Below are 12,308 nucleotides of genomic sequence, written 5' to 3'. Positions count from 1 at the left end.
CTGCTGGTTCAAACCAGAATTGGCCTAGTTTTGCCCATAAACACAGGGACCTGAAGTAAAGAAAGAAAAGGTTTAGCTGGTGCTCAGGAGAGGCTTGGACACGGGAGGGGCTTGATTTTTTGGGCTATTACAGGAGGAGGGGGAGGAGGAAGGGGGGGGAGAGAAAAGGCCGCAGCAGGAAGGAGGAACTTGGAGTGCCGGAGCCTTGGGCAGGTGCATGCCCTCTGCTCCAGGTCTACCCCGAGGAACCTAATCTGAGCGAACAGGTCTACGAACAGATGTCTGGTTCACAGAGGGGTCCCGACGGCATTACTTGGACTGAAGGCCTGGAGACTGCGCACGCCGGGCGGAGGACTGGCGGGAAGCGGCCACGAGCAACGCACTTTCCGGCAGCCCCACCCACGGCCACAGACGCGCACACAGAGCGCACGGCGGGTAGTCATGCGCAGCCGCAGGGAGTATGACTGTTGTTGATGCTCCGTTCATCCGGAAGCAGGGGTCCTAGCACGGGAGGGGCCCCAGTGCTCCCTCCAGCAGTTTGAGCATCCTTCCCAGTGTGTGTGTGGGGGGGGGGGGGGGGAGCTTAGAGGTGAAGAGTCTTGGCGACTCGAGCTCAGGTCCCCGGCCCCCTCCACCCTCTCCGCTGCACATACCCACAGCGTAGATCTCGATGCTGATGGTGAAGATGGAGTGGGAGCGGGAGGAGTCCTTGTTCATCAGGGTGTAGCCGACCGAGCGGTTCTTCCAGCCCCTCTCCATGATGCGCTCGCACTGGACCACGCTGTGCACCGTGTGCATGGAGAGCCCCTTCACGTACACTCCCTTCTCCGGGTGCTCCTTCAGCTGTGGCGGGAGGCACGGGTCAGAGTAGGTGGGGCCAGGGACCCCGGAGGGAAGGGCCCCATTCAGACCTCCTCTGTCCTCCTGAAGACGCGATTAGCACCTCAAATACCCTATTAGCCAGAGGGCTTGTTGCAGGTGGAGCCAGCCTCAAACCCACCCCTGCCTCTTACTTATGGGACCTCTCTAAGCCTCAGTTTCCGCATCTGTAAAATGGGTACGAGATACCTCTCTCCTAGGGAGATGGTGAGGATTCAGCAAACTAAAGCCCATACAACGCTTGGCACGGTGCCTGGCACATGGCAAGTGTCCCATAAGCGTCCCCCACCGTCCTACCTGCTGCTGCTAGTGCTATGGTTGTGAAGGAGGTTTTCAGTCTGAGAGCACTAGCTCCCAGGGCCGGCACTGAGTCACCCCAGGGCTCTCAGTGCTCCTCCTCTGCCCCATTCACGTGGCTCTGTGTCCCTCTGCCACAGCGCCAAGGCAACAGGAATGTTCCCACAGCCTTGGATCCTGACGGCGAAGTGCCATTTGCTGCCAGAACCCCCGATGGCCCGCAGCTCAAGTGGCTCTCCGCGCGACGGCAGTGAGTAAATTAATTTCTCCGACTGCTCCCTGCTGGCAATCCAGGCAGCCAGGTTGTTTTGTTGCTGACACAGAGCTGTGAAACGCAATATTTCTCAAGTGTGAGAAGAAACAAAACCGCTCTGACAAGAGCAGAGCGAACTAGGACAAAAGTCGCCCGTCTGCCGCGGGCAGCTTCACGGTCCCAGGGGGCATTGGGACCTGCTGCCCTCGGGTGGCGGCAAGCGCAGCCTTGCCGACCTGCGGAGTGTGGAGAAACAGCGAGGCACAGAGGGGGGCAGTGGCTTGCTGAAGGTCACACAGCCATTAGGGTGTGCAGGCCGCCAATGGGGTGACAGACAGTGGAAGAACCCAAAAGGGCGGCCTGGAGAGAGGCTGGGGCATCCTGCAGTAACTGCAGCTTGAAATGACACCGGCTGACCTTGGCCTAGGAGGCGGCTATGGGACAGAAGGGAGAGACCCCGCACACAGAGCCTGCGTGAAGCCAGCAGGAGGCCGAGGCAGCACCTGGTGGCTTCCTTCACGCCCACTTGAGCGCGGAGAGCAGCCTTTTTTGATCACTGCCACACTCCCTGGAAGAACCTAGAAGGCTGCCTGGCACATAGTAGGTCTAAGTGAGAGGCTGCTCAAGGCTTCAGGGAAAAGGCAGCTCCTATTGAGTCAGATAGGCCTGGGATGGAAACCTGCATCTAGTTGGGGACGTCACTTTGCCTCTCTTGGCCTCGGTCCCTCCTCTGTAGAATGAGGATAATAAATCCTATTTCTGCCTGACTATTAGGAGGATTAAGAAGACGATGGAGCTAATAACAAGTTCTCTGGGAACTTGGCGGGATGAGGACACTGTCTCTCACGAGCAGAAAAGGGGGCAGGGAGGCACCCCCTCCCGGAGGGGTCACCCCACCCCGTGTTTAGACCCAGGAAGGCTTGTTCCCCCACCTCCTGATCCCGGGCTCCCCCATCCGGCCCCTGATGTTCCTGCCCCGCCCACCACAGAGCTGGGGAGGGGCTGAGTGACAGCCACCAGCTGGGCCCTGCTCCTTGGTAACTGCTCCACAGCTGCAGCGCTACCCAGTCACCATGACAACCAGCTGGGATGTGGCATGGCTGGGCCTGGCGCACAGGCAGGATATGTCGACCACAGATCTGGAGCCAGGAAACACTCCCACGGGGAAAGGTCCTGACGGAGGGCCCCAAAGGCCGAACTCCTCCGCCCAGGGCCGGGTTGTTTCCATGATAGTTCATGGTTTGGGGAGGAGGAGGTAGAACTCTCCTCCCCAAAATCTCTTGCTGGCCCTCGCTGATCTAATAACCCAATTACCAAAATGATCGGCCCCACGCTGTGCGGTGGAGCCTGACCACCCGTGTTCGTATCCGGTCCCCACCCCTTACTGATGTGCCTGTGGCTGCTCTTACCCAGGCACCCGAGCCTCAGTTTCCCGTCTGTGATAAAGGACACGAGCAGCACCTCCTCCGAAGGCTGTTGTGAGGTTACATGAGGACCCCTCTGTGCCTTCTCTGCGAGGCTCCAGGTCAAAGCTCAGAGCACCCTGGGGAGTGTCCTGGAGCGCATCTGTCCCTGGCGGCCCCCCAGGAGCCCGGCTCCCCAAGCCTGAGGCCCCTGGCCCAGCTGAGCAAGCGCATGTAGCTGCCAGCCCTTGCCCCTCAGGCCTGTCTAGGGGCCAGGGTACCAGAAAGGGGAGGAGGGTCCCCTGCTGCCCCAGGCCCAGGGCAGGCCTTTCAGGGCTGAGCAGTGGGAGCAACTCCCTGTGCTGCTTCTCCCCCACTTCCCTGTCTGGGGGCTGAGGTGTGACTCAGCTGCTCGAGCCCAGGATAGAAAAGACAGTAAAAGACTCCGGGTGGGCGGCTGGAGCTCCTGCACAGAAAGGGCAACGCATTGCTGTGTTTGGAGGAGCGGAGAAGGAGGGGCTGGGTGGGTCCTGGTCTGGACGGGGACTGGCAGGGAGGGAGGGAGTGCACGCCTGTGTGGACCTGCTGCAGCGCGGGGCGTGGGGCCTGGCACCCGGCACCCGGCACCCAGTAAGGTTTTGTTGAACGAGTGAATCACATGTCCCTCCCTCACTAGAACCTAATTCCTGGCTTCTTATTGCCCCAGGGGCTTCCTATATCACTGACCCCAAAACACTGGGAGGAAAGCACCCGACCACACACATCCCACAAGTTCAGGTACAACAAGTAGTTGGCTGAGACCTGGGCCAAGGCCCTGCCTCTCCTTGGGACTCGGTTTCCTCATCTGTACCAGGACAGGCTGACTAGATCTCTCAGGGTCCTTCCGGCTCAGATACGTGGGATGTTTCCATGGTGTGACAGGTACGAGCAAGTTTACCCAGACAGCTGCTCCCCAGTCTGACTTCCGCGGGGCCATGGAGTGGCCACCCGTTGGAGAGGAACTCACAGCCCCGGAAATGAAGCCAGGGCAAGTGGGGGGTCAGGAGGCACGTAGAAGGCTCTGGGGCCGAGCAGAGAAACACGCTGCCCCACATGGGTGGCTCCCGTGTCCTGTGCCACGAGGGGACAGGCAGGGTCCGGAGGGTTCTGCTCGCCCATGGCTGTCGAGGCACGTGGCCTGGGGAGACTGACGCCGTTTGGGTCATGGAAAATGTCCCACCCTGACTCTGCCACTTCCTACGCAGGGACCCGAGTGACCCTCTTTCCCAGCCCAGTTTCCTCGCTTGAAAAATGGGAATCTCCATAGCAACCTCCCAGGCCTGATGCTCATTAACGACCGGCACTCCCCCAACGCGGACATTCTGCCTCTGAGGGAGGTGGGACGACCCCTGATCCCCGACGCTGGGGGTGGGCCTTTGGGACCCCATTGGCTGCTTGGTCAGAGGAGAAGCACCAGACTTGGGGGGCAGCCACCAGCACCTCCCCACACTGGCCTCTCCTCCTTGGACCTGCCCAGGCCCACTCAGAGTTAGAGTCCCAGAGAGGACACATGACCAAAGCCTCGCGCCAAAGCGAAGGCCCAAGGCTCGCGGGCCGATCAAGCCTGGCCACCAACTGTGCAGAGTCCTGCTGGGTCGCCTGACCTCGCCGGCTCCCCAGAGGATCAGTTCTGTCATCTTGCAAGGTTCCTTTTGTCGTTGTTGTTAATCCTCACCTGAGGATTCTTTCCCATTGATTTTTAGAGAGAGTGGGAGGGCGGAGGAGAGACATACACCCATTGGTTGCCTCCTGCAAAAGCCTGGGATCCAGCCAGCAACCAAGGTAAGTGCCCTTGACCGGAATTGAACCCGGGACCCTTCAGTCCTCGGACCGATGCTCTATCCACTGAGCCAAACTGGCCAGGGCAGTTCTGTCATCTTGATAGAACCCTCGAAGCATCTAATTTGGCTTCACGTGCTGGGAAAGAATGTTCTTTCATTCCGGTTCTCGCCTTTTAGGAGACTGAGGACCATGTTCAAAACACATGACTGTCCTGACTCCTCCTCCCTGGGTTTCCACTGCGCGGCCGCCAGTCATACCCACCTTCCTTTCTGGGAATCGCAATGGCATGGCTCATACACGGAACACCTGCCATACGCCAGCTCTGCTAAGCAGCGCGCCCTCGTTACCCTCTTGAACCTCACAACCACCTTGTGGGTCACAAGCCCTCACTGTAGTCTGAACCAGCACCTGTGTGTGCACTCTGAGGGCCCACCACCACCTGATGCCAACCTCCCCTCTCCACCAGCCCCCACCTGCCCGTGCCAGGTCGGCACCCACCTCCAGCTTCTGCTTGGTGTCAGCGCCCAGGAGGTCACGGACATCTTCGTTGTAGATCTCCAGGTAGGAGGCCCGGACCAGGAACTTGGTGTTCTCCGCACACTGCAGGGAGCGGGCAGAGAGCAAAGACAGACACCTGAGCCCCTGCTGCCTCCCCTGGCCCTGCAACCTGAGCCCCTGCAGCCAGACATGACGGCGATGTGGGGCGGGGAGGGGATGGGGGAGGCCAGGCTTCACAGCGTCGCATCATTCTCATATTGCTGTTGTCTAAGGCTCTCTCTACAGGCCTCAAAGGAAAAGAAATGGGAGAGGCCTCCCCATTGTTCAGGTAGAGAAACTGAGGCCACAGGTAAGGCCTGGACCAAGCACTGGCCCTGGGCTGATCCCCGGCAGCCCTCTCACCAGCTGAGTCCCGGGTGCAGGTACAGTGGGCTCTGCAGCTGACCAGGGTCCCTGTCCACACGTTGCCATTCCCCAGATGCAGGAATCTCTGTGCATTGCCACAAATGTCACCTGAACTTCTCACCTGCAGCCCACACACTGGGATGACTGTTTTTTTGTTTTGTTTTGTTTTTTTAATATTCCAGAGATGAAGGGAGAGGGAGAGATAGAAACATCAACAAATCATGAGAAAGAATCATTGATCTTCTGCCTCCTGCACACTCCCTACTGGGGATCGAGCCTGTAACCTGGGCATGTGCCCTTGACCAGAATCGAACCTGGGACCCTTCAGTCCACAGGCTGACGCTCTATCCACTGAGCCAAACCAGCTAGGGCTGGGATGACTGGTTTTGACCCAGCCCTTAGGGGCTCCAAGTCTCAGCTTCCCATTCTTGAAAATGGGGATGATGGTTACTGCTGGGCCAGGGTGGGGGTTCAGTGGGATAATAAAGGCCTTTGCACAAGGCTTGGTTTGTAGCAACTGCTCAATAGAATGGAAAGCTAGCTCTAGCCGGTTTGGCTCAGTAGATATCAGCCTGTGGACTGAAGGGTCCCAGGTTTGATCCTGGTCAAGGACACGTGCTCAGGTTGTGGGCTCGATCCCCAGTAGGGGGCATGCAGGAGGCAGTCAATGGATGTTCCTCTCTCACATTGATGTTTCTCTCTATTCCTCTCCCTTCTCTCTAAAATCAATTTTTTTAAAAAATCCAAAAATGGCAAGAGAAAAACATGCGAGGTGTCATGTCTGTTTTAAGTTTTCCCATCACATTCAGAAAACCAGGGCCTGCCTCCGCTCATCCGTGCTGTAGAGGCTCTGATTCATCCCAGAGTCAGAAGTGCTCTGGGACCCCGCGGCCCGGGCACCAGCCCTGCCCCTGCCCCTGCCCCTGCCCCTGCCCCCGCCCCCGCCCCCCCCCCCAGGCCCGTACCTGCCCCTGCCCTGCCCCTGCCCCTGCCCGTGCCCCTGCCCCTGCCCCTGCCCCCGCCCCCCCCCCAGGCCCGTACCTGCACCTGCCCCTGCCCCTGCCCTGCCCCTGCCCCTGCCCCTGCCCCTGCCCCTGCCCCCGCCCCCCCCCCAGGCCCGTACCTGCACCTGCCCCTGCCCCTGCCCTGCCCCTGCCCGTGCCCCTGCCCCTGCCCCTGCCCCCGCCCCCCCCCCAGGCCCGTACCTGCACCTGCCCCTGCCCCTGCCCTGCCCCTGCCCCTGCCCCTGCCCCTGCCCCTGCCCCCGCCCCCCCCCCAGGCCCGTACCTGCACCTGCCCCTGCCCCTGCCCTGCCCCTGCCCCTGCCCCTGCCCCTGCCCCTGCCCCTGCCCCCCCCCCCAGGCCCGTACCTGCCCCTGCACCTGCCCCTGCCCCTGCCCCCCCCCCCCCAGGCCCGTACCTGCACACTCTCAAAAACGTGCTCGAAGGCCCTGGGGATGATGCCTCTCTGGGTGGGTGGGTTGGGCAGGCCCTGCATGGTGAAGGACTTCCCGCTGCCCGTCTGGCCATAGGCAAAGATGGTGCCGTTGTAGCCCTCGGTGACACCCTGCGTGGGAGGACCAAAACCCGGTGCTCAGCAGGCCCAGCACGGCCTGGCGGAGGGCCAGGGCCAGGGCCAGGTCTGAGGGGCTGACCCGGGACCCCTCCTGGGCCTCCCACCTGGATGTCCCTGGGCTGGGGGTGGGCAGGTAGACATGAATGAGGCACAGCTCTGTCCTCAAGCTCAGTGCCTGCTGGGGTAGGAGACTGTCCCTGTGTGTGGTTAAGAGCGTGTGCCCTGGAGGCTAGCCACCTGGGTTCAAATCGGGCTCCACCCTCTAGTGACTGTGTGCCCCTGGCCTGTTGGTACGCAGGCACGTTGAGCCTCTGTTTCCTCCTCTGAAATGAAGGGTCAGAACAGCACTTCCTCCAAGGCTGCGTGAGGTTTACCTGAGAAGTACTGCAGGCACTGGCAGGGGGGTGCTGGGGTACAGAGGTGCTCACTAAATGTCCGCCTGGATCGTGGGGGAGTGACTCCCAAACAAGGCAAGTGGAGGCGAGTGTGATGTGGGGAGTTCAGGCCCTGGGCAAGGAGAGGGAGTGTGGGGGAGGGGACAGGACGGTGTGGGGAGATCCAGGCACAGGCTCCTGGGTAAGTGGAACTGGGGAAATGAAGGGGAGGCTTGGATTTTGACAGGTGACAGAAGAGGAAGGCATTCCAGGCTGAGGGGACAGGCTGAGCGAAGACAGAGAGGAGGGAGGCTGGGGCGAGGGGGATGGAAGAAGAAGCTGAGAAGGAAGGCAGGGCAAGCGGGTGGCACCCTGAGGTCATTCTTCATTCAGATGCACTTATTCCTTCCCTGTGCCAGGCACCGTGCTCTGGCAGGGGACAGAGCAATGAATCAGGGGGACACCCAGTCCCCGCCCTGGCACAAAAGGACACAAATTCTAGAACCTCGTGTGAGGAGGGGGGAACCCAGTGTCAGAACCTGGGCCAGAGAGCTGCTCCCGGACCCTGAGGGCCCATGTGGGTCTGTGCCTGCTTCCACTGCAAAGGCCCGCCCCGTAGACTGCGTGGGGCTCCGGTCCCAGGGCACTGCTGGGGAAGGAAGACGGGCCACCGTTCACAGTTCCTTGGAGGGAGGCCTCATTTTCATGGGCAGAACTGGACACTGTCACCTCTCCCTTGTCTGAGGAAACCCTGACCACTGGGTAAGCTGCACACAGGCACGGGTCCCTTGAGGAGGGGTGAGGCTGTGCAGACCCATCACCCAACCGGGGCCACAGCCAGGCTCCTCAGAGCCAGGGGCACACGAAGTCCCAGGAACATGGTGCAGCGCCCAGAGTATCAACGTCACCCAAACCCAGACCAGAGTCCACATAAACATAAATACCCCTGCACCATCAGGGGGGTAGCTACCAGCCACGCTAGTACATGCCTCGGGCAAATGAGATACTGCATTTATTTTATTTTAGTTAATTTACTCTTAAAAATGGAAGCAGCGTAAAATATTTTCCCACTAAACACAGTTCAGTGTGCTTCATTGCATTTTTACCGGGGACACTCGCGCATCTGAACTGAGATGTGCTCCAGTGTACGATGGTCTTCTAGGAGCCAAGCAGCCAAGGGGGGCTTTGGGAAAAGTGAGCCCCTCCCACTGGGGGGACATCCAAGGACAAGGACCTGATGGGGAGAAGACTGGACGAGATGACCCCTCAGGTCCCTTCAGCCTGGAAATCCAGGACAGAGGGGAACAGCCTGCCATCCCCAGAGCCTGGGGCCACCCCTCCCCGCCCCCCCCCCCCCCCCGGGAAAGCGGCCCTCGTCCTCTGGGCATCGTCCTGGGGCAGGGCCTGACCACTGGGACGCTCTGGGCTTCAGAACACTGCAGCCCCTCCAGGGTTCTGACTATCTTGGAGGAAGATATCTTGGTGCAGCCAAAGCTGGTGTTCTGGGGATGTTTAATGGCCTGCTGTCCAAAACAAAAAAGGTTCCGTGGTCACATCTATTTTGGAAACACTGGGTTAAAGAAGCTATAGTGGTTTCTTCAAGCGAGGGAGCGTGTACAAAGCATTTCCCAAACGTCCCCTCTTTACCTGGAGCCACCTGTCCCATCTCAACTAGTGATGCACTGGCAGCTGGGGAGATGTTGGTAGAAATGAAAGAGCCCTTCCCCGCGGACAGCAGGTGCAGATCCAGCCCCACCTCTATCAGACTCCCTGTGGGGGCCTGGCCTACCTCCTCCCTCCCAGCTCAGTTTCCCCATCTGTGAAATGTGAGTGCCCCTCCCCGCTGTGAAGCTCAAAGGAGCAGAAGCAGGGACTGGTGAGATCCTCCTCCCTCCTGCATAGGATTAAGAGAGGGCTCTGAATGCTGAGGGGGAGAAAGCAGAGGGATGGGGAGGGGGAGGGAGAAGGAGAAGGAAGCTGGAGAAAGTGGCTGGAGCGTTTAGAGAAGCCCTGAAGCTCACAGGCGAGGGTGGGGGCAGGCGGTCCGGCAGGCTGGAGTTCAGGTGGGAGAGGGGCTGCAGGGGTGGGGATGCGGGCAGGCTCGGCACTGGGCGCACTGGAGACCTGGGCACAGACCTGGTGGGCGGGTTCCTGCTCTCTTGCCCGCAGAGGTCTTCAGACCAACCTGCTGGTGTCCAGGGGGCCTCCGGCGGCCTGGGGGCAGTGCCGTCCCTCGGGACCCCTCAGGGCGGCCCAAGTCCTGCCCAGCCGGTCCTCGGAGGCGGCCTCCCGGCGCGCTCACCTCCACCAGCGGGTAGGCGATCTCGTTGTAGATCTGCTCCGTGAAGTGGTCCATGAAGTAGGCGCCGTCGAAGGTGAACTGCTTGGGCGGCTCGTCGGTGGCGCTGGGGTTCTGGATGAAGCACTGGCCGCGCGCCGAGTCCACCGTCACCACGGGCTGGCAGTTCAGCTCCCGCTCCCGCTGGTTCATGGGGCGGCAGCGCACCACCACCTTCACCGACTCCGAGGCCATGGCGCCCCGGCAGGGCTCCCCCGGGCGCGGGCCGACCCGGACTACGCGGTCAGGATAGACAACCGCCCGGCAGGGACCCCTGGCCGCCTGGAGGGGGACGCGGCGAGAGCCGGGCGCAGGGGGCAGGGCCGGCACAGGGGGCGGGTCCTCGTGGAGGGGAAGTGGGGGATCCGCGCTGCAGGCGCCGCAGGACCCAAGCTCCCAGCCGCCCGCTTGCCCTCAGGCTACCGCGGCGTTCGTGGTTGCATAGCAACGCACGTGGCGTCACAGGTGGCGGCCAGCGGGAACGACCACGCGCTGCCTGCACTCGCCGCCGGAGTGTGGACAGGTGTAGCCCCGGCTCGAGGCCTGCCCGCTCCGTCCCGCCCGCTGTCTTCTCTGATGCAGCCCCGGTGCAGAGGTGAAGCCATTGACCCGAGGTTGCCCAGCTAAGCGGGGAGGCCAGGCCTGACGCCACCGCTGAGACACAAGAGGAGGGGCCTCTCCCGGGGGTCAGAGACCTACTGAGACAGGCAACCGGGACTTTTTCTCACATCCCTGACTCAGAGTCCCTGGAACAAGGCAAACCGTCCTTCCAACGCCGCCCTCGTTTTTTCTAAGCCTCAAATGAATAAACAAAACACTCTGAGAGCCAAGGTCTTTTTAGCTGTAGAGGCTGCCTGGCCTGTCTCCCGGCTCAGCACACGTCCCTCCAGCCAGAACAGCCACCTCTAGGCTCCACTCTGCACAGAAATAGTCAGCTACCTGCCAGGCATCTAGTAGGCGCTGGGAGACAGCCCAATCCCTGCCCTCCTGGCGCCCATAGTCTGAGTGGGGGAGACTGACATCAAAAACAAATCTCCCACATACAAAACCCCCATCAATGAACTAGTCATTACAAACTAAAGGACCAGTTCAACATGGGGACCCTACCCGCACCCCTCCCCCGCAGGCTTCCCCAGAGTGACAGGAGCTGAGATGCGAAGGTTGAGTTAACCAGGCAAAAGGCAGGGAGGACAAGACCTGTCCAGGCTGTGCAAAGGTCCTGTGGTGTGCTGCAGGAGCAGAAGGAAAGCCCAAGATGCCAGAGCACAGGACTTGAGTCTTTTTCCCACAGGAAATAACCACTGAAGACTTTAAGCAGGAGAGAGAGGATTTGAAAATACTGATCCGATTCCTTCAGGACACCCTCTGCCTCTGAGAACAAGACCTGTCGCTCTGCCGGTCAGCACCATCTGAAGGTATGTTGGCAAACAAAAACAAAACAGGAAAACTGAACAGAGACATCACCTTTCAAAGGAAAAGTCGGTACCGGACAATCCGAAGAAATGCGTTTTATTTCAAGTACATACAGTAAAGAGAACTGGGCTACCCAGGTGGTGCTGGTTGGAAAAGAGAGAAAACTGATCTACGATTAAGACACTGACGTGTTTGCACACATGGGTCAAAAACCTCGCCCTATTTGTGCCACGTGAACAATAAATGCTGTGAAAAGGAATGTTAAAGTGCTTTGGGAGCACCCGACACCTTATCCACATGGATAATTTGCACAAAACACATCCATCACAGAGGCAAGGCTCTGGCCTACGCTGGGCCAGTTACCAGCTGTTACATGTGCGACTCCAGTGCTCTCATCCTGGGCCCTGTGTCAGCAAACCCCTCTCCTTGCCAGGGAAATGTAGGGCTGGGTACTCCCACTAGGGACCAGGGCTTTGCCCAGGGAGATGGGTTCAGGGAGCGATGGCTGCACAGGGAATTCCGGGTTCCCGTTCCCGTTCAGTACAGAATCAGCGCTGTGGTTCCAGTGAGATGAGCCCCCAAGGGCAGCTTCCCCCCATCTCTTCTGACAAGGACGACAAGGTCCCTCGCCAAGACCATCCTGGCAGCAGGATTGTAAGCTGGGAGCACCAGCTCCCCAGAACCCTCCCTCCGTTTCTCTTCTGTGGGGCTGCTATTCATGGGAGGAGTCAGGATCTGTTACTTTCAAGGCACCGAACAGTCACATCCAACTCCCAGGGGAGGGAGAGGGCAGCCCCAGATTCATGACCAGGCCTCTGCCTTAGAAATAGAAGTTCACCCACAGTGAGCTTCCTCCCTCGCTTGGTAATTAGTGTCTGTCAAGCGTACCAATGAAGGGGGATACCTGCCCGTCAGCACGGGATCAGTCCCGCAGACTACAGTCATGTCGGTGACTCGCTCTGTCCATTGAGGCCAAGCCCCCCTGGCAGAGCCCACATCAGTTCTAACTGTGGATGGCTCTCCTCTGACCCCCTCCCCAGTGGAATTAGCC

The 12,308-nt window shown here is 60.0% G+C and overlaps 1 protein-coding gene across 2 annotated transcripts in view; it reads right to left on the bottom strand.

The window, feature by feature from the left end:
- KIF17 (kinesin family member 17) overlaps nt 1-10,091 on the bottom strand; it is a 29,689-nt gene extending 19,598 nt beyond the window's left edge. For both annotated transcript variants that reach the window (XM_059690911.1, XM_059690910.1), the window contains exons 1-4: nt 9,809-10,091; nt 6,977-7,123; nt 5,152-5,253; nt 654-843 (exon numbers count right to left, since the gene is read on the bottom strand). In XM_059690911.1, coding sequence (XP_059546894.1) covers nt 654-843; nt 5,152-5,253; nt 6,977-7,123; nt 9,809-10,039 — 670 coding nt within the window. In that variant the 5' untranslated portion in view covers nt 10,040-10,091. The remainder of the gene's footprint in view (nt 1-653; nt 844-5,151; nt 5,254-6,976; nt 7,124-9,808) is intronic.
- Between the last annotated feature and the right edge of the window lie 2,217 nt (nt 10,092-12,308).

Source organism: Myotis daubentonii, chromosome 3, assembly GCF_963259705.1.
Source record: "Myotis daubentonii chromosome 3, mMyoDau2.1, whole genome shotgun sequence".
Taxonomy (NCBI): domain Eukaryota; kingdom Metazoa; phylum Chordata; class Mammalia; order Chiroptera; family Vespertilionidae; genus Myotis; species Myotis daubentonii.
The sequence above is the reverse complement of the archived record's forward strand: the minus strand, read 5'-3'. Positions and strand labels throughout refer to the sequence as shown.